The 22,245-nt window shown below is 38.9% G+C and overlaps 1 protein-coding gene across 1 annotated transcript; it reads left to right on the plus strand.

Moving 5' to 3' along the window:
• Positions 1 to 8,161: 8,161 nt before the first annotated feature.
• gpib (glucose-6-phosphate isomerase b) lies at positions 8,162 to 20,307 on the plus strand. The gene is made up of 18 exons (XM_028472906.1): positions 8,162 to 8,368; positions 8,498 to 8,588; positions 8,751 to 8,819; positions 9,005 to 9,124; positions 9,217 to 9,300; positions 9,387 to 9,533; positions 9,738 to 9,809; positions 9,881 to 9,925; positions 10,013 to 10,066; positions 10,603 to 10,663; positions 11,389 to 11,432; positions 11,510 to 11,662; positions 11,794 to 11,923; positions 12,012 to 12,088; positions 16,513 to 16,641; positions 17,547 to 17,622; positions 18,725 to 18,791; positions 19,911 to 20,307. Exons 1-18 carry the CDS (start codon positions 8,250 to 8,252, stop codon positions 20,032 to 20,034), a joined length of 1,662 nt encoding a protein of 553 aa, XP_028328707.1. The 5' UTR covers positions 8,162 to 8,249; the 3' UTR covers positions 20,035 to 20,307.
• Positions 20,308 to 22,245: the final 1,938 nt, after the last annotated feature.

Here is a 22,245-nt window from a genome sequence, read left to right on the forward strand (position 1 = left end):
CATCTCTAGTTCAGTCAGGTTTGATGGTTTCCGAGCATGGACCGCCCGTTTTAAAGCACACCATACATTTTCAATAATATTCTGGTCTGGTGACTGAGACGGCCATTCCAGGATGTTGTACTTGTTCCTCTGCATGAATGTCTTAGTAGATTTTGAGCAGTGTTTAGGATCATTGTCTTGTTGAAAGATCCAGCCCCGGCGCAACTTCAACTTTGTCACTGATTCCTGGACATTGTTCTCCAGAATCTGCTGATATTGAGAGGAATCCATGCGCCCCTCAACTTTAACAAGATTCCCAGTGCCTGCACTGGACACACAGCCCCACAGCATGATGGAACCACCACCAAACTTTACTGTAGGTAGCAAGTGCTTTTCTTGGAATGCTGTGTTCTTTTTCCGCCATGCATAACGCCCCTGGTTATGCCCAAATAACTCTATTTTAGTTTCATCAGTCCACAGCACCTTGTTCCAAAATGAAGCTGGCTTGTCCAAATGTGCTTTAGCATACCTCAAGCGACCCCGTTTGTGGCGTGTGCAGAGAAAAGGCTTTTTCCGCATTACTCTTCCATACAGCATCTCCTTGTGTAAAGTGCGCTGAATAGTGGAACGATGCACAGTGACACCATCTGCAGCAAGCTGATGTTGTAGGTCTTTGGAGCTGGTCTGCGGGTTGACTGTGACTGTTCTCACCATCCTGCGCCGCTGCCTTTCGGAGATCTTTCTTGGTCTTCCACTTCGGGCCTTAACTAGAACTGTGCCTGTGGTCTTCCAATTCCTCACAATGTTCCTCACAGTTGAAACTGAAAGCTTAAATCGCTGGGATAGCTTTTTGTATCCCTCCCCTAAACCATGAGGTTGAATTATCTTTGTTTTCAGGTCATTTGAGAGGTGTTTTGAGGCTCCCATGTTGCCACTAATCAGAGAAGATGCAAAGAGGAAACACCTAGAATTTTCCTACTTAAATACCCTGACTCATGATTGGATTCACCTGTGTATGGAGATCAAGGATCACTGAGGTTACCAAAACAATTTTGAGTTCCAATAATTAGTGCTAAGAGTATTAAAATCAATAAGATGCAAGGGTGCCTAAACTTATGCACATGCCTAATTCTGTTTAAATAATTCTAGCACACTTTCTGTAAATCGAATAAACTTTATTTCACTTCTCAAATATCACTGTGTTTGTCTCCTATATGATAAATTTAACTGGAATTTGTTATCCAAACAACCAATTATTTATTAAGGAAAATCATGAACATTTACAAGGGTGCCCAAACTTTTGCATACCACTGTATAGTAGATATATATATTATTTTGTTTGTAGATAATTGTTTTAGGAGTCGCTGCTTTCACTACTTCTCAGAATAGCATAAAAACACAGTTAGATGGACCACTGAGTGCCTTCTAACCCAGACCTTCCCCTAAACAAGCCACACTGCCAAACTCACTCACACATGCTGTCCCTTAGAGGAGAAAAAGACTAAAGCGGCACATATTGTGCAGCTGGTTGTTAGTAGTCGTGTTTCCATTACCCTTGGAAATACACACAATCTAAATAGCGCAATAAAAACTGGTGATGGAAACACCTGAATTATCGTAAAAAACTAAAATATTGCTAAAACGTTTTTACGCTTTCATGAGGAGTTATTTCAGACCATTCGATATTGAAATGTGTTGCAAAAGCACCATGGAAACAGTTTTTCTGCAATTACACATTACTGAACCTGGTCACATGACCACTTCTATTCGAGAAAACATGACGCGGTACGTGTAAACAGAAGAGGAGACCAGGATATTTCTTAGCATTATACTTAATTACTAACACATTAGATGTGAGATTTCACAGGAGGCTTCTGCCCAAAACAACGTTCAATGGGAACTCGTTCAAAGCGCAATTATACTTTGTCCACATTTAGAAACATTGCTTTTATTTAGCAAAAATCTGTAATGGAAACCCAGCTAGTAAATGTCCCTGTGTGGCATTTGGTCTTTCTGGTCAGACTTTATTTTAAATAAAATTATTCAGACGTATATCGTATATTGCTATTTTGAGAAAAAAATTTGAGATATGAGTTTTGGTCCATATCGCCTATATCCTAATCTGACCTATGCAGGACAGCAGTGGTGACAATGTGTCTCCTTGGTATATGTTGCACATTGATGTTGACCTGGACAATGGGCTTGGAGTTGGCCTCTAGTCTTCCACATCATACTGCTCACACCGCTTCACAACATTTACACACTGATGTCATAACATGTGACCAGTACAAGACGGAACCTCGTCTGTAGTGGTAGCACTTCAGAGCATGGTGGAGGCCTCAAGACGTTTAATATTAACCTAACCACTAGGAACAAATGTATCATAATGAATCATGTTTTTCCTGCAGTCTGTGCCTTCTCTCTTTTCTGTTTCAGGTGTCTTGATGCTGGAGCTGGCGGTTCCTTCTCAATGGTTCACGGCTCAGCTAGTTTGGAAAAATCGGATGGTCTATCCTTCTATCCTATTCTGTTTGTCGTACTGTTCACTAACCCAACCAGTGGAAGCGGATGGCTACCACCGCTGAACCTGGTTCTAACGGAGATTTCTTCCTATAAAATAGAGGGAGTTTTTTCTTCCCACTGTCGCTAAATGCTTGTTCATGTGGATCTTGTTGGGTTCTTTCTTTCTGTCTTACTATGGACTTTATATTTTGTTCAGCGCTTTGAGATGACTGTTGTATTTTGCGCTATATAAATAAAGTTGAATTGAATTCCAATGGGGTTCTTCATAAAGACAGTAGTGTCTTATTGATCGTGGCATGGAGTCACATGGCTTTATTCTAGTCATTCCAGGCAGTGCACAGGTTGGTCTTCCAACTCTTGCAATCTCTAGTGATTACTCTATCCACACGTAGCTGGTGCTTAGCTCTCATGCTACCAATTCCTTTCTGTGCCTTGCTCATGTGCTGACTCATGTGTTTAATACCTTAGCCACTATAATGCCTTACAAAGGAAAAACATTTGAACTCTAAGGTATTCCGTCACAATGCCTTGTTACAGTAATCAATATGGAAATCATTAATTGTATTATGCAAACACAGCACCACAGGAATTCTATAATACCAGACTAATCATTTTATATGATTACCATTAGTATGTTCAAGAGACATTCTGATTAAATAAAATAAATATATATTTTTCAAAGTAAATCCATTGTGATTAGTTACAAAAATTATTTCAAGTGGTTGGGTTGTAATACAGTATTAAAATCTCTCTTAATAGATATTTTAATGTGAGAAAAACTGAATTTCCACTTTACTCTCTTGGTCCAAAATAGCTAAAATTAAAAAGAAAACTAAATAACTATGCCATATTTATGGCCTAGCCTATACTATATTAAACTTCATCACTTAACAAAAGGAGCAAGAATAATCTCCCCAGCTCACTTCTTGACCAAATAGCTTCAGTAAAAATTAATGTCTTATCTAAAATAAATGATCTGTTTTCTACGATCCCACTGAAACCACAAGCACAGTGGATCCAAAGATTAGATTCTGCAAATATAAAAACTCATAATTAGAAGAAAATTAATGCAGGGGGTGCCTAGAAGCTCCCAACTTCATTGATTATTGTCTAGCAAACCAAATATTAGATTTGACTGAATGGCTAAAACCCATGCAAATATGTAAAACTTTCTGATGTTCCCTTTATCGAAGTGACTCTCAAACATCACAACTGTTTTAAAAACATCATGCTTTTCTTGTTTTCCCCCATATATATATATATATATATTTATATATATACAGTATATATATTAGTGCTATTCAGATTTGTCCTGGCCTAAACATTTGTGGCCCATTGAAAAATAAAATAGGTTCGTGACTCACTTTTGTGTCACAGCAATGTTTTGCAAACTTGTGTTACAGTTAAATTGGTTCTGTTTGCATGGGGAAACTGATTTTAAACAACATTTGGTTAGATTGTTTATCTTCTCTAGTCCACAGCATCACAAATAATGTGTTGCTTTTCATTGTGTTTGTGGGCATAATGTCATTGTCATTGAATAAACAGACTCTGAGCAGGTCAGCAGTGAAAGTCAGAGTCAGAGTCATCATGGTGAACAAAACCTCCAGAGCCAGAACAGCATCATGGGCCACCAGGTGAAAATACAGATATGAGGGAAAGTATTTAAAAATGTTGAAAGATGTATTGTTCTGCAGGATTCTATATAGCTCAGTGAATAAAGTAAGTTAACTACCTACTTGTATTACCTATATAAATTCATAATTCCAAGTGAAGAGTCCCGGAGAGCCAAGCTAGTGCTGTTTTTCTGAATTAAACTGATTCCAGAACACTGAGATGTTTACTGTATAGATTGGATTAGGACTCTCTTATTCAGTAGTTAGTCCTCAGCTGTGTAAAGTAGAGTAAGTCTGATTGAAATGGAGAATAACAACATCTTACACTCTACATAAAAATATAGAATAAAATAGGCTAAAATATGGCAAATTGAGTGTAGTGACAGAATCTTTATTTATTTTTTTCCATAAAAGGCAAAAATGGGCTCAAATTGTTCAGAAAGTATTCTAAGTTTCTCAAAGGCATCTGGTGACCCCCTCCCAGTGTCTCGTGACCCCAAGTGGAGTCCGACCTCAATCCCTGATCTAGCCAAATCAGTTGTACAATTTCCTAAGTCACATTATCTTTTCACTTTGGCAAAATAAAATGGCACAAGTCACACTCTTGTCATATGCATTATGTTCAAGGTGTATAATAACATCATCTGTTAAAGTAAGGATATCTAGGCAATTTTTATGGGGGGGTCATTTTAGTCAAGAGTGACTTTTTATTTTAAGGTGACAATATAATATATGTTTTCAATAGGGATCATAAGAAGTATTTAATTTTTATTTTTTTTCTAACTCCGACGTTTTAGTGCCTCCTTGTGTGTGATGAAAATAATTACATCTCTTTACCTGTATTTCAAGAAATAACCACCAGGGGGCACAGAGTCCACAAATATGGCAGATGAATTCCAGCAGCAGTTTATATTGAATTATACCACCAGAGTAGCTTTAAATGAAACATTACAGTTTCTATTTTCATTATTTGGCAATTGGGTGACACAATTCTGTCTTGCACAAAATAGGGTAGGACTACTGGTTTACATATGATAATCATTTGCTTTAATTACCTTTCCCCTCTAATGCAGAGCAAATACAATCTTTTCCTGTAAAAACAACAAAGTTATCTTTAGCATGTCATGTCCATTCAGTAACAGTGGTAATGCGCCAGAAAACATGGAGGTCTTTTTCCAAAGGGTCAACTCAGTATTTTGAATCTGTGAGTTTATCTGAGCTTTAAATGAGCATAAGGCAGGATTTGTGAGAAAAAAAAATAAACATTAATTTTAAGTCTTTTAATGTTAATGTGTGTTGGAGCGTTGAAAACCAAAGAGATTGAGCCCACACACGTATCTCCCTATTGCCTTAAACAGACTGTGTGATGTGTTTTGTACTGCAATTCCGGGGCCAAATTTCCCGGCAGATCTGCAGACAAATGAAATGTGAGTTTTTGACAGCTTGGAGAGGCGTCCACTCTGCCGGAAATAAAGAAAAAGAAGAAGAAGTCGGCTTGGAGGCTGGAAGAAGACAAGCACGGTGGACCAAATTACTGTTTGATTCCGCAGAGACAGGCATGGACAGGCCATCTGGTGTACCAGGCAATGCCCAGTGGGCCAACACACGACCCGGGGATGGGGCTGTCAATACTAACCAAAAAAAGTATATTATTATTCATTTTTATTGACTGCGATGGCCCATTGGTTGATTTTCTTGAAAGACATGGGCTAATCCAATGAAAGCTCCCAGCCCTACTCGCCCCACCCTCCCCTTTGCTGACCTGACTTGCATTGGTGGGCCGTGCACTTCACACCTGTGACTTCAGCAGGTACAGTACCAGTCAATCCAGCGGCCCCTGGGCCAGACCTGGCCCGCTGGAGCTGTCTGGTCCGCACCAACCCTGACACTACTTCATTACATGGAAAAAAGTGTGATGATGGATTGTGTTCATCGTATCACTGCAGTCTACTTCAGCATCACTGTCACCCTGGCCTGCTTCCTCATGTTAAAAACAGCTTATCGGGCCGCCTCCGGGACATTGTCGGTGCTCCTTCCTTGCGCCGCTGGTGGGGGTGGTGTCCCAGGTGTGTGGGAGTAACACCTTTACCAGAGACGAGGAGGGTGTATGTACAGTATGCTTATGGCACCCTTCTTTACCGGCAGTGCGAGGACATAAAGCTGACACGGCTGGGTTGGGTCCCTTTTAGTAGGTTTTTTACTGTTTCCAAAAAGGGTGTGGCTCAATTCAGACCACGAGAGACATTTTCAGGCTCAGGAGAACCACACCTATCCACTGATACCAGGAACGAGCCAATCCCAGCTCTGAATGTGAAGTTATTGCATGTAAGAAACAGGCAGCCAAAGTCGAGTTCACCCCATGATACCACACTACGGAAAAAGTCGAAGCTAATTCCACAGGCCGACAATTCAATTCAACTTTGAATTCAACTTTATTTGTAAATCGCAATTTACAACAAAGTCATCTCAATGCACTTATCAAAATGTAAATTTCATAAAGAGAAAAAAAACCCAACAAGATCCACATGAACAAGCATTTAGCGACAATAGGAAGAAACAACTCCATTTTAACAGGAAGACATTTCCAGCGAACCAGGTTCAGAGGTGGCAGCCATCTACCTCGACTGGTTTGGGTTAGTGGACAGAATGACCAACAGAACAGGATAGAGAGATAGAACATCAGAGTGTCCCAGACTAGCTGAGCCGTGAACCACAGATCAAGAACTGCCATCATTAGCTTCACAACACCTGAAATAGAGAAGACAGAGAAGGGCGAGGAGAAGGCACTGACTGCAGAAAAACATGATACAGTATTATCAAGTCAGCCTGCCTTGGCCTTGGGTCTCACTCCCAGTGGCCTGATCAGCACTTATTGTAAAGGTGATGAATCTCTTCCCATTTATTGGTAAGCTAACAGCGACTCCAAGGTCTGTAAATGCGACCGTTCACAGACGAGCCCATGTTCACTCTACAGCGATTAGATTATGTTATGATTCAGTCCTGTGACAGCATCATATCAAAAGACGTGCATGTACTGCGCCTGCTAGCTCGTTCCAGTGTTACACTGGTGCTACAGCAGGCCAGTTTAATTTCTATTCTTTTAAGCTACAGGTGCCTGTTGATTCTGAAGGCCTGAGGGCAGATTTTAGACTGTGGATTTTAGACCCAGCAGTCAGAAAGGAGGGCTGGACGTTTTAGGACGTTTGTTGTAATAATAATAAGGAATTAAAACAAAACTTAAAGAGTATGAAAAAGTTCGAAAACTAATACAATTGCATTATTTGATTATTAGAGGCACATCTTCCCTTAAAAATATTGAGAGAATTTTAGGCTAAAGTGTACAAATGTTCAACATAGTAAATTATAACAAGACTCACTGCATTCAGTCAAAATCAACTGTGTATGTGTGTGTGTGTGTGTGTGTGTGTGTGCGTGTGCGTGTGTGTGTGTGAGAATTGCATATATCTAATATATTATTATGGATAAATGGGTTAACCGTGGGCACAATTGTGTATTTGAATAAACAGTATATTTAAAGACATCTCTAGCAGTGTTCCTTTGACATCCGCTTTCCCTTCAAGATGGGAATTGTGACACTGAGGTCAGCTCTCCCAAGATAAGCGTCTTTAAAGTAGTGAAAGAGTATATGAAACTTTTAACTGGCTTCTCTCTTTCATGTAGGCTGCTATACCTTATTTACATTTTTGAAACAATACAACATGCAGATGTAACCTCACGTACGTTGTGCGTTTTCACATATTGTATGGTGGTGGGCCACTAAGGCCAAAAATGCCATAAATTGAATAAATTGTGTTCACAAGTTTTTCCAGCACTACACAAAGTCCCTGCCATGTAATATTTTCATGTGATTTTGAGTAGCCTACTTGATTCCCAACTGTTTTGCTGTTTCACTGGTAGCTCTGCCACTGCAACAGGCACTGTGACCTCTCTGCACAGTGTGACATGCACAAGCCTGACATATTGTGTGTCTCTTGTAGGAGGAGCGTTTTAGCAGCACAGCCTGGGCACCCTTCAAAAAGCTTCCCCTCTGACCTGCCTGCTCCCACTCAGCAGGGACAGTTGAGCACAGCAGATCACGGCAGTACCCTCCAACTCCATACTCAAGACAACATGGGACTTACTCACGACCCCAACTTCCACAAGCTGCAGGACTGGTACACCGCCCATGCCCTGAACCTCAATGTGAGGCACTTGTTTGAGGCTGACAAGGAAAGATTCAACAAGCTCAGGTAATCAAGCAAACACATAACCAGATACCAAATCACAGGAACTCTTTGAGTTGATACTCAATGCATGTATTCTTTATAATCTAAAAATGTCGTGGAAATCACTGTTGTATCGTATATGTGCCTTAACAGCCTCACACTAAATAGTACAGATGGAGACATCCTTCTGGATTTCTCAAAGAACCTCATCACTGAGGAAGTCATGAAGATGTTGGTTGATTTGGTAAGCCGATCTGTGACTCCTGAAGTGCTTCTTAGTTTGCATGTAGTAAACTTAACTTGCTACAGTCTGTTCCTTTGATTCAGCCTTTACATGCTGACTTTGACACTTTCGTGCATATTATTTTTCTGATGCCATGGTGACACAGATAATTGTTTTCTTCAGGGCAAGTCCAGAGGCATTGAAGCTGCCAGAGAAAACATGTTCTCAGGAAATAAAATCAACTTCACCGAGGTACTTGCAGCTCAGTGATTCTTAATCAAAATTATATTTACTTGTTCAAAACATGCCAAGCTAGCAATCTGTACACAATCTTGCCTATGCAATAGCTTGCCCCAGGACACATCAGCAATGACAAAGATGCAATATTCCAACAGAAAGTGATAATTCTAAGTGTTCACGTGTCTGTGTGTCTCAAGGGCCGCGCTGTGCTCCATGTGGCTCTGAGAAACCGCTCCAACACCCCCATCATGGTTGATGGCAAAGATGTAATGCCAGATGTCAACAAGGTTTTGGACAAGATGAAGGGGTTCTGTCACGTAAGAAAAACCAGCAAAAATCAGAACAAACATGTGTCAAGTGATAAATCAGCAGTTTTGTATAACCAATCATGGTCATGTTCATGTTGTAGCGAGTTCGCAGCGGTGAGTGGAAAGGCTATACAGGGAAGGCCATCACAGATGTTGTTAATATTGGAATCGGAGGATCAGACCTTGTAAGTGTAGTAACGAATGATTTTGTGTTTACAAGACTAATGAATATTCCTTCTTCTGACAAGGTTTATAATGTTATCCTTTGTAGGGCCCCCTGATGGTCACTGAGGCCCTCAAGCCATACTCCAAGGGGGGACCTCGTGTGTGGTTTGTGTCCAACATTGATGGAACTCATATTGCCAAGACCCTGGCACAGCTCAACGCTGAAACCACTCTCTTCATCATTGCATCTAAGGTAGTCAGAGGAAAAAGCCTCCCAATAAATCATGGCTAAGATGAGTGTGTGCAGAGTAGACCCAGTGAACTCGTGTTATGTCAGTCATGCATTCATTCACTTTCAGTAGCCTCTGGTGTGCAATTGACATGACTCTTCAACTGCTTGTTTAGAAGGAAACCAGTTCATTAGTTTACATGTTGATATGTGATCACACGTTTACAGACATTCACCACCCAGGAGACCATTACCAATGCTGAGTCAGCCAAAGACTGGTTCCTTGAACATGCCAAAGATGTAAGTATGCATGGTTTAGAGGAGTCACTGTTTGATTAGTGAAGAGTCTGAAAGTCTTCTTGTTTCAACAGAAAGCTGCCGTCGCCAAACACTTTGTTGCTCTTTCAACAAACGCAGTAAGTCACGACAAACCCTCAGAGACTGAAGGCATCCGCTTGCATCCAATTATCTGAGGAATGTAACCGAGCTGTTTTCCTCCTCAGCCCAAAGTGAAAGATTTCGGCATCGACACAGAGAACATGTTTGAGTTCTGGGATGTGAGTGCTCTTTAACACGCACACACACACACACACACACACACACACACACACACACACACACACACACACACACACACACACACACACACACACACACACACACACACACACACACACACACACATTGAAAGGCCAACTTTCAAACCTTCAGACTGTGATTATGGATGTTCGACTGAGGCGACAGCAGCTGCTATAAATAAAATAGCCTTTTGACTTGTGAAGTAGTTGGGACAGTCAGGGTGGACATGCAGCTGCTGGGAAATCACAAGTGACTCTCCACTGCCCAAGTTATTATTGGTTGTGACCTTCTCTCTTGCAGAGGTCACTGTAAAGGCTGAGAGCTACTAAAGGTCAGAGAGCTGCCTTCAATTACATTGTTGGTATCTAATATACAGCCGTTATAATGTGGCCTTTATGTTACAGAAAAACAGGTTACACAACGTTTCTCTCTGTTAAACCTGACTTGTTGTGAGAGTCTGTAAGTTTTACACAAATCAGGTTTTCGAATAACATAACTTGTTTCTGTTTTCCAGTGGGTTGGAGGTCGTTTCTCCTTGTGGTCTGCCATTGGCATGTCCATTGCTTTGCATATTGGTACGTACACTGGGAAAGTACATCAAAGATTCAAACAAAAAAATTGTAATATACTGTATATACAGTATATAATTTTATAAATTAGAATTGATATGAGTTTTTAAGCACTTGCGTGATTTTTCAAATAGAATTGCACAATCATCAAAGTTTGGAGGGGATCCAGGTCAAAATACTGATTCTGGATCAATTTGAAAAATCCAAGAATCTCTATCCCTCATCATTGGCAAAAATCATATCTCAGTTCATAAATGACCGACTTTTATGAAATTTGACTCAGTTATGTTGGGTTGGTCCCTCATTACTGAACTGAGATTGATGGTAATGATCTGATCAGAGCATCATTAGCTCCCACATAATACTTCAATATGTGTGTTAATAGTTGTATTATTGATAGGGATGTGACACTAGCTTTTCTCTTGTACTTTGTAGTAATAATACCATAACAGCTGTTTCAGTTGTCTATTGCACTGCTAACAGTTGATGTGACGGGAATTCTTTGGGAAATTGTGATTTTCACTGGGGGGGAAATCTACAACTAGTTTGGAAGAATTAAAAAAATGGTCTGTTGTTTCACTAAAAGCTGCAGATTTTAACCTCTTGGTACAGATTCAGTTTCTGTTAACATCGCCTCACTAAATGCTCATTTAATGCAGCTTGTATACATGGAAATTGTACTTATGTAATCTGCAAAACTCCATTAACTTTGCACATCATCTGATTTTTAGGCTTTGACAACTTTGAGAAGCTTCTATCAGGGGCTCACTGGATGGTAGGAGCAGCAGCTTCTCAAGCCTTGTAAGAGAGAAAGTAAAGAGCAGTAAATAATATTCAGTGTCTCTGCTGCAGGATAACCACTTCCGTACGGCTCCTCTGGAGAAGAACGCTCCAGTCCTTCTGGCTCTGCTCGGAATCTGGTACATCAACTTCTTTCATGCTGAGACTCATGCCATGCTGCCCTATGACCAGTACATGCATCGCTTCACTGCCTATTTCCAGCAGGTCTGTCTGACACTACAGGACCCACAAATCTCTGAAAGTGACTTTGTGCAACTCAGTCTTATTTACTACATTTACATCTGTCTTTTATTGCATTAGTATTTGAATGTAAGTAAGTCATTATTATTCATCAGGGTGATATGGAATCCAATGGAAAGTACATCACCAACCAGGGAGCACGTGTGAACTACCACACTGGGCCCATTGTGTGGGGAGAGCCAGGAACAAACGGACAGCATGCTTTCTACCAGCTCATCCATCAAGGTATGACACCAGTGTGGCTCTTCATACTGATTAATTACAGAAACCCAAAGGAGTTCCTAGCAGGTCGATATCTTTGTGTTCACTTCAGGAACACGAATGGTCCCCGCTGATTTCCTGATCCCAGCACAGACTCAGCATCCAATCAGAGACAGCCTACACCACAAGGTACTAAAAGAGCATCAGTCCATCAGTATCTATCTACTGCTGGGCATTCAGAACAGGTGCTGTTTGTTAACACCTTAAGGAGCTTCATGTAATAAAACCCAAAAGTGCAAATCTATGTACACACACAATTAAGGTTTGCTCGTGCTTTTGTTTTTTGTTTTCCCCCCCTCTGGCTGTAGAGAGGATTTTATTTTGGTCCATTTTTAAATGTAGGTTTATATCTGATGCAGTGGAGTTTTAAAAATAGGTGCAACAATTTTTTTCCCACCAGTTATTGCAATTATAAAACAATTCAGTGTTATTTTGTGAAATATTTAATTGTGCATCTATTTTCCTTTGGGAAAACTGACAAAATTACAATTAATAAACTTCCAAAAAAGTCTATACAGTAGATACCTTCAGGTTATCTGCAATCAACCTGTCTTTGGATATATTTTGCACTAGTAATTACCTGAAACTCTTATGTTTATGCATTAATAAATACCGATATCCGTTTTTTAAAAACCTGTCTGTTACGCGTGTTTTAAAAAAAATGTGATTTATTAAATGATTGCTTGGTGATGGACAAACAATTCAATTCAATTCAACTCAACTTTATTTATATAGCGCAAAATACAACAAAGTCATCTCAAAGCGCTGAACAAAACATTAAGTCCATAGTAAAAAAGAAAGAACCCAACAAGATCCACATGAACAAGCATTTAGCGACGGTGGGAAGAAAATACTCCCTCTTATTATGGGAAGAAATCTCCAGTGGAACCAGGTTCAGAGGTGGCATGCAGCCATCCGCTTACACTGTTTGGGGTTAGTGAGCAGATGGGCAAACAGAATAGGATAGAAGGATAGTTCATCCGCATGTCCAAGACTAGTTGAGCCATGAACCATTGATCAGTCCATCCAAATGTCCCAGACTAGTTGTGCTGTGAGCCATCGATCAGGAACCGCTATCTCCAGCATCAAAACACCTGAAACAGAAAAGAGCGGAGGGCAAGGAAAAGGCACAGACTGCAGGAAAAAAAATAAATAAATAAATAATAAATAATATATATATATATATATATATATGTATATATGTGGGGTAGATATCAGTGTAATGGTGTGAAGCAGTGTGAGCAGTATGATGAGTGGGGGGTTGTCTACAACCTGGCACAACTGTGTCCCTGAACAAACATCTCATTGCAGCTATGTGTAGATGGTGGATCGTGTTTGAATATAATGTTGGTGTTCTACTATATAATCTTAGTTCTTAATTCCTATTTTTAGGTTTAGAGCCTTTTTTGAGTTTGGTTAACGCTATTATACGATATATGCTTGAGCAAATAAGTAGGTTTTGAGTTTACTTTTAAAGGCGGAGAGAGTAGCAGGCTCCCATATTAAGACTGGGAGCTGGTTCCAAAGGCGAGGAGCCTTGTAGCTAAGCGCTCTGCCTCCTTTTCTACTTCTAGATACTTTAGGAACTTCCAGGAGACCAGCAGACTGAGAGCGGAGTGTTCTGCCCAGACGATAGGGCATTAACAGGTCTTTAAGATACACAGGAGCTTGATCATGTAAAGCTTTGTATGCTAGCAGGAGGATTTTAATCTCTATTCTAGATTTTACAGGAAGCCATTGAAGAGAAGCCAATACTGGAGAAATATGCTCTCTCCTGTTAGTATTTTAGCTGCAGCATTCTGAATTAACTGGAGACTTTTTAGTGAGTTACTAGGACATCCTGACAGTAGGGAGTTACAATAATCTGGTCTAGATGTAGCAAATGCATGGATTAATTTTTCAGCATCACTCTGGGCCAAAATATTCCTGATTTTAGAGATATTACGGAGGTGGAAGAAGACTGTCCTTGTGATTTGTTTACTACAAGAATTAAAGAATAAGTCAGAATCAAAAATAACGCCTACATTTTTTACTGTGGTGCTGGGTGACATAGTAATGCCATCCAGAGACAATATTTGCTCTGATAATTTATCTCTAAGGTGTTTTGGACCAAATAAAATCACTTCGGTTTTATCCTGGTTAAGAAGGAGAAAGTTGTGACTCATCCAGGATGTGATGTCTTTAAGACAGGCCTGGAGTTTAAATAACTGATGAGTTTCATCTGATTTCATTGAGAGATAAAGCTGTGTATCATCTGCATAGCAATGGAAATTTATATTATGTTCTCTGATAATGTAACCTAGTGGAAGCATATATAATGTAAAGAGTATTGGTCCCAGAACTGAACCTTGTGGACCTCCATGATTAACTCTGGCGTGCGTTGAGGAGAGATTTTTAACATTAACAAATTATATTACTTGACAAATATGTTAATACAATTTCTCTTAACCTTCCACATGTAGTTTTTCCTTTTGACACTGTTCTGGCTTTTGTAGATTCACCGTTATGGCTAAAATTTTGACATACAAACTTGAATTTGCTGTTTGGATCACTAGTGTGGCTCTGACAATATCAGTGAGGTGAAATATGAACAAATGCACAAAAAACCTGGAGTATAAAGTAAGCACGAACAACTCTGCAAACTCAAATGCTTTCACTTAAGGCAACATATTATAATGGAACAGTTACTGCAATTTTCCCTGATGGATGTTTATGAGGGATGGACCTTTAACACAGTAGTGGCCACCAAAATGTGATTGCCAGATGTGAGGACCACATTTTTAGCATTAATGTCAGCATTTAGAATGATGATCAATAAGAGTAATTTTATGTTTTTATATTTACTGCTTATTTTTGTTGTTGTTTCTTGTGTTTTTGAAGCCATTTTGTATGTTTTTGTTGCAGTTTTGTGTATAGAGTAATTTTTTGTGTATTTTTTTTTTTTGTTTGTTTTGTGTGTTTTTGTTGCGTTTTGTAGTTATTTTGGACCTGTACTACAAAGCTTGATTTCCTCTTATCGCGCTAACTTCTGGGATTTATTCCGCGTGTCCTGTACAATGACGCTGGTTAATGTCTTACCGGGCTAAATCTCCATGGTAACTTAGGCTGAACACCTAGCCTGGTCAGGACCAGGTTATGAAGTGGATAAGATCTAAGTGCGTACAAATGTCCCGCTTCCTGACCAATCAGTTATCTTGTAAAATGAGCTGCCCATTGTTAGAAGATCCTGGTTGGTGCAGATCTGACAGCTGTGTTTAGGAAACAAAGATTATTAATGGATAAATGCAATCCTTTCATTTACTGATGACATTTTTTGTAAAACTTGTGAACTCATTCATTCTTTCATTTATTCATACATACGCTATAGTGACACTGTCAGCATCAGCAGGAACATACTACAGTGAGACAATGCGCTCTCATCCCAGTGTGTGTGATAAATTGAGGAGGACTACCTGAATAGAAACTGTGCTGTAATAAAGTGAAACTGATCAGAATGCTGTCCGTTTATCAACCCATGGATTAATATTGTATAAATAAATATATATATATATATATATATATATATTAGAGATGTAACGATTAATCGTAAGGCAGTTAAAAATCGATTCATAGGTATCACGGTTGATATCGATTTTCTGACAATTGAATCGCAGTACTTTTTTTAACCAGCATCCGGAAGTGTTGGCGGCGGGCGGAGTCTGCTAATACTTTCTTTCTGTCCACCTTCTACTCTTAAATATGTTAATAAATGATTCATTACCCCTTTAGCACCGAAAGAATATCTGTAATATTACTTGAATATCTGTAAAAGTCACGTTTTTCTATTAGCTCTGTCTGCTAGCATAGCTTATCTTCTTCACTGCAAGATATCTGCATGCCAACCGACCACTGTGTTACCAACGTCCTCTGCTGGTCCAAACAAATATGACGTAAATCAGTGCAATGACGGTTTTTTTTTTTTAAAGTCCAATTGTTAAGGCACAAAATACATTTTCAGTTGCACTTTTAAAAGAAAAAGAACTATTATGCAGTTTTGCATTGTTTATTATAGAACCAGAATTTAAATTAATAGGCTTCATTTTCATTTGTATTATTCTTTTATTTATTTAATTCAAGATTTATTTTTAGTTAAATTGCATTGTTTTGAATAGTTTATCAAGGAATTCTTTTGACAATGAAAAATATAAGGAAAATAATACAGTATTTTCTAGTTTTTTTTCCCAAAAAAAAAATTGTCTACAGTCCCATTTTGTAAATGAAAAAATCGTGAGAGAATCGTATCGTGAACTCAGTATCGTGAATCGAATCGTATCGGGAGTTGAGTGAATCGTTACATCCCTACTATATATATATATGCCTAATGTGGAAATGTTGAGTTTTTTCATCATGACCATATTTTGTGATGAGTGCTATGAGATGACTTATTGTTATATTTGGCACTATATAAATAAAGTCGAACTGAATAGAAATGAATGTGGCCCCTGGGCCGTCAGTTATCTGATGTCCCTTATCCAACATCCAACAGTGTTTCTGTGTGTGTGATGTTGTTGCAGATCTTGTTAGCTAACTTCTTGGCTCAGACAGAAGCTCTGATGAAAGGTAAGACTACTGAAGAGGCCAGAAAGGAGCTGGAGGCCAGCGGCCTGAGTGGGGAGGCTCTGGACAAAATTCTTCCACACAAAGTAAGTCATAGACATCGACAACATATTTGTACATTTTGATTGTTTCTCATTATACGTCAATGTCAATGTCAACTTTATTTCTATAGCACATATGAACAGCCAAGGCTTACCAAAGAGCTTCACAATAAAAATAGGAGAAACAATAAATTAGATTAGAGGTAAAAACAGTAGAAAGTAGTCAAAACACAACAGACAATAGGCAGCAATGGATAAAACATAACAAGCAGAGAAGGCCGACTGCCCCCCAGGGGATCCGTTAAATTGCAGAGGACAAATTTCAACATATATGCGTACCAACATATATACATGACGAATAAAGGCTTAAAGCCCAGTTTAATTTAATTTAATTTAATTTAATGAAAGTCATTATGTGCTGCCATAGGACAAATTGAATAAGTGTGTTTTACAGTTTCACAGTCCACACGGTCAGAAAGCTCTATCTCCCCTGGATTTTAAAACGGTTTGAGGAACATCTAAAACCTTCATATGGTCTTTCACATGTATGTCTTCGAGAGATGAAACTCATTTAAAATACTATATATCTTAACTGAGACCAAATTTGCCTTTCAATTGCTTACAAACACTGTATATGCATACATACTTTATATACTATACTCATGGAAATTTAGATTCAATCCCCTCTGAAGGAGGGATGAAATAATAAATACTGCATAACACCAAATACAATCACTGGAAGTAGCACTAATGGTTAGCTATGGCCAAACTCTCTAATGTGTGACCTAAAGTGCTTTAAGATTAATGGGTTGGTGATAAAACACCCAATGAGTCTATTTACAGTATGCGCAAGCTTCATTTTCACACGAACTGTGCACGATTTAACCACAGCAGATTAATCAGAACAGTACAAATATGTTTGTTGAGTTGTTATTAATATCATCTAACAGGTATTCCAGGGAAATAGACCAACAAACTCCATCATCTTCAAGAAACTGACACCGTACACTCTGGGAGCTCTGATAGGTGAGAACAAACATATATTGTTTATAAATGAAACATTGGAGCAATCATATAAAGATTTAGCATATGGTCAAATTAAATGTAATAAACCTTTAGTAGAAACAGCCAGGGTTGGGGTCAATTATAATTTTAATCGTGTAACTGATAATTAATTACAATTATGGCATGGCATACTTGTAATTGTAATGTAAAAATTCTGTTGCTGTCGTAATCATAATTAAATTGTAATTGAGTTTAGATAATTTACTTTGTAATTGCCATGAAAATTCTATAGAAATTGTCAATTATAATTTAGTACAAAACTAGGGAACCATGTTACAGTTCTATATGTACAGTTGTACACATATGTAGTTAGCAATTATTAAAACGTGTTTCATATCAAGCTTTTCCACATTTGACCATTTAAATTTTTTTTTAAATCGATATAGATATACTGACACAAAAAAAGGCTCAGACACCCACACCAAAAATATTAAAACCTATATTTTCATTAATCAGGAAGCTTAACAAGGTAACCAATAGATAGGAAAGAAATTAGATGATAGATATTTGTTTTTAGTGTATTTTACAGCTGATTTAGGACCTGTTATCATAACTTTTACTAGGTTATTTATTTCAGGCTCAGTAATTGTGATTAATTGTAATTGAACTTTAGTAATTGAGAACGTATGTGTAACTGACTTTCTGAGGATAAAAAATCATTGTAATTTAATTGTAATTAGATAAAATGCTGGTCACCGTACTTGTAATTGTAACTGAAAATGTAATTGACCCCCAACCCTGGTAAAAGCTAACATTATTAATGATATAATAATTCCACTAATCATGTGTAGTAAGCTACATGGTGTACAGTATCAGTATGTGCTGATGTAGTGGCAGTAATGGTCACAGGGTAACCTTTGAAGCAGTCAGTGCTGTAACATCCTGTTGAGGTTCTCTCAGGACATTTGGTTCTGTTGCATAGTAACACACTGGATGTTTCTACCAGGCAAACCACACAATTGTTTTCTAAGCTGCTTTATGCAACTCAAAACAATGTACAATAAACTGAACACTAGCACACATTTCAGCTTTGTTGCAGTAACACATTTATTTTCCTTTGCAGCAATGTATGAGCACAAGATTTTTGTCCAGGGAGTAATGTGGGAGATCAACAGTTTTGACCAATGGGGGTGAGTCTTATTGCTCGTATACATGTGCTCCTCTATGAGTGATGTTACAATATTCTTATTTTCTTCTATAATCACCTAATGGGGACCAATCATGTAGATTTTTAAACCATGTTGTCTTGAAGCTGGTCTCAAATTACAATTGCAATCTGACTATTCTGTGTGATTTAAAATCAGTACAATGTAGGGCTGGGCATTATACCGATTCATACCAAATACCGGTATATATTTTTGTTATGATATGAATTTTTGATATACCGCCGTACCGGTGAATTTGATTACACAACTTTCAGAATGTTACGCTGCGCAGCGCCGCGTTTCAGGCATAGGAAGGTAAATTTATTTATTTATTTTATTTATTCAGTTTATTTCCGACATGGTTGCATTCACAGAAGTTTTGTTATTTCTCTTTTTTTGTTTTGTACATGTCGAAAAAGGAGACGAGATAAGCAGTTTGCTTATCTAGGTCCCGTCACCTGTTTAAAACACATAAAATTTACATCAAAGCTTGTCTCTATGGTCAAACATTTGTTGATTCTTGTTTATCATACGTGCAAATGGATAAGAAAGACACAATTGAATTGAAAGCTCTGAAGCTGCATGTGAGCATGTGCCTGCGTGCGCATGCCTCTGCTACAGGAAAACAACATGCACGGACACGTAGGCACGATTAGCTTAGCATGTCGGCAGTAATATCCAAAAAAAGAGAGCAAAGGATCGCAATTTGTAATTCCTATAAAGTGGAAATAATTCCTGGTGGAGCTGCAAACAAAATGCTACCTTAAGAAACCACCACACCACTGAGTATGCAGCATTTAAAGCTAGAAATCAAGTTAATGCTGAAGCTAAGCTAGTGCGGCAAAGAGCCATCGGGCTGCTGTTGCAAACTTGTATTACTACTAGTGTGGTATTATGCTACAATATTCACTCATCATGACAGTAGAAAATGCTGTGAACACCTGATTATGCATGAAAAAAATATACTGTCATATACCGTGAAACTGTTTGATTTTTGAAAAATACCGTGATATACATTTTTGGTCATACAGCCCAGCCCTGGTACAATGCATACTAGCTGTTGTTATTATTCATCATTCTATCTTCTACCTGTGACTTCTCCAGAGTGGAGCTGGGCAAACAGCTGGCAAAGAAAATCGAGCCTGAGCTCAAAGACACTACAGAAGTCCACTCCCACGACTCATCCACCAACGGACTCATCAACTTCCTCAAGAAGAACTTTGCATGAGTTGCATTACATTAGGCGTCTGCTAGTGCTGCTACTACTACTGGGGGCTGTGTGGACTGCAGTCAGGCAGAGGCAGAGGCAGCTGCTCACTCCCACACAGTCAAGCTCAACTACTCTGAATGTTTGTACTCTGAGTACAAACACAGTAACTGTCCAGTGCTGTCTTTGCTGTATTTGTTCATGACCGTGAGGACGATTGAGTTTTGTAACAGTGAAATATTCCTACTTAAATTCTTCTACTGTCATTATTAAAATCATCATATAGGCCAACATGAAGGGATAAATGGATGGATTACTAAAGCAAACACCTCACTAGATGGCAGTAAAGTGCAGAATATGTTCAGTGGGAAAACCTCATCCACCCACTGTTTATCCATGTAATCAGAGGTCAGTAGCACTGCTGCACTGCCCACTAATCCACAGCATCTGCTTAGAGGAAAAAACAAACAACTGGACCAATAACAATATGCAGTCCTCACAGTCAGACACTATGTCCAACTGTCATTAAAACACGTTAATGTGTGTCTACGTCAACAAGTGTCTAACTTCTGGCCCTTTGGAGCATCCAATTTGTCCCGCAGGAAAAAGTAAATCTAACTGTGAAAACTTGGATCATTAGTTTTCCAGTGCTTATATCACATAGTTATGTTGTTTTCTTCTTCTTTTTTTAATTGTTGAAAGAAATCCTGCAATTTTCCTCAAATTATTACGCCAAATTTCACTAAATAAAATAGAAATTGGCACAGAATTAAGGAATTTTTTGGTGAAGAACCTGCAGGGACTAAAATATATCATTTTTATGTGGAAGTGCAAATTAAGCCATAATGATTTTTGAAATGACTTGTTTTCTTGGCTAAAATATGTGGCCTATTTCAGATCAAACTGCTTTGTATTTTGAACCCTAAGCTACAATGAGTTTGACACCCTTGCTCGACTTTATTCTTAAAAGCAAACCACATTAAATATAAACACTAGCTGGTCCCTCTGAGGGACCAACATCATTAGCTCATAATCTGTGTTAACAAAGGGAATCTCTAAAGAATTTTGATTGTTTTAGTTATCGCTGGTTTTGCAAGTAGCTCAGTACCAGGACTTTCTCTGTCCCTCTTATGAATATTATGCATAAATGAGAGGGACAGATTTCAAACATTCAGGACAGGAATAAGGCTTATTTCAAACACATGCACTGAAGGTGAAAAACAAATCCTAATTGTACACATTGCAGTATTTTGTCTCTGAGCTCACTGCTGGGTTAAATTCCAGAGTGTGCATAAGGACAAACTGAAAGTTTAAAAGGACGCGCAGACACTCAGACACTGTTGGGTTTTTCAGTGGCGTTGCCAGGCAACAATACATCACCTCAAACCTAAGTTGGGCTTCTTTTCTTTTTTTTTTCTTCCCCTGGCTCGAAAACGAGATACAGAGAAGAGTGAGGTTGAGTGTGTATGGAGTCCCTTCACACTGGCATATGTTGAGGATGACGCGTGTGTTTTGCACAATGTGTAACGTGAGGTGACCTTTGATGAGAGGCATGTCATCCCTGCAGCTGACTGTCTTAAGATTTTGGATGCAGCTGCAAATATTACACAAATAAGACAACTGCGCAGCTTGTTTGATTCAGATACAAAGGACTAATAGAATTCAATTACAGCATGAGATTTTTGCTCAACAATTTAGCTGCAAAGCTTTACATTCCTCTCAAACTCTGCGGCTCAGGCCTGTCACTCATCTTCGCTAGTCTATTAGAAGACTTGGCTCGACTGGGCTCCTCACCGGCTCAAGTGCAGAGGTTGTCAAGGTGACACTCCCCACCATAACCAATAACACTCTATAGGGGGCTAATCCAAAATTCGTGGTTTTATGATGCTAACCTGTGAGTGAGGGTCTTGGAGTTCTCTCAGATAGTCCCTGTTGTAGAGATCCAGAACGGTGGATGTTTGTTTCCCAGCGTGTTCTTCTCACATTTATATTCAACACAGGCAGCAATGCTGGAAGCAGCTTGACGGTCAGCACTCCTGCATGTAAAAAAGCTCTGCCTCAGAGACAGAGAGGGAGCTTCATTAAGTTATTATATGAACCCAATACACAGTTTGATCATCCTCTGTTAGCTAGCAGATCTAAAGGGGAACACAGGGTTGATTGAAATTCACTGAATAGATACTGTGTCGTTAGAGGCTGCTGTGGTGACAGAAAAACCCTGGGGCTTGTAAA

This window comes from Gouania willdenowi, chromosome 3 (genome assembly GCF_900634775.1).
Source record: "Gouania willdenowi chromosome 3, fGouWil2.1, whole genome shotgun sequence".
In the NCBI taxonomy this organism is placed as follows: domain Eukaryota; kingdom Metazoa; phylum Chordata; class Actinopteri; order Blenniiformes; family Gobiesocidae; genus Gouania; species Gouania willdenowi.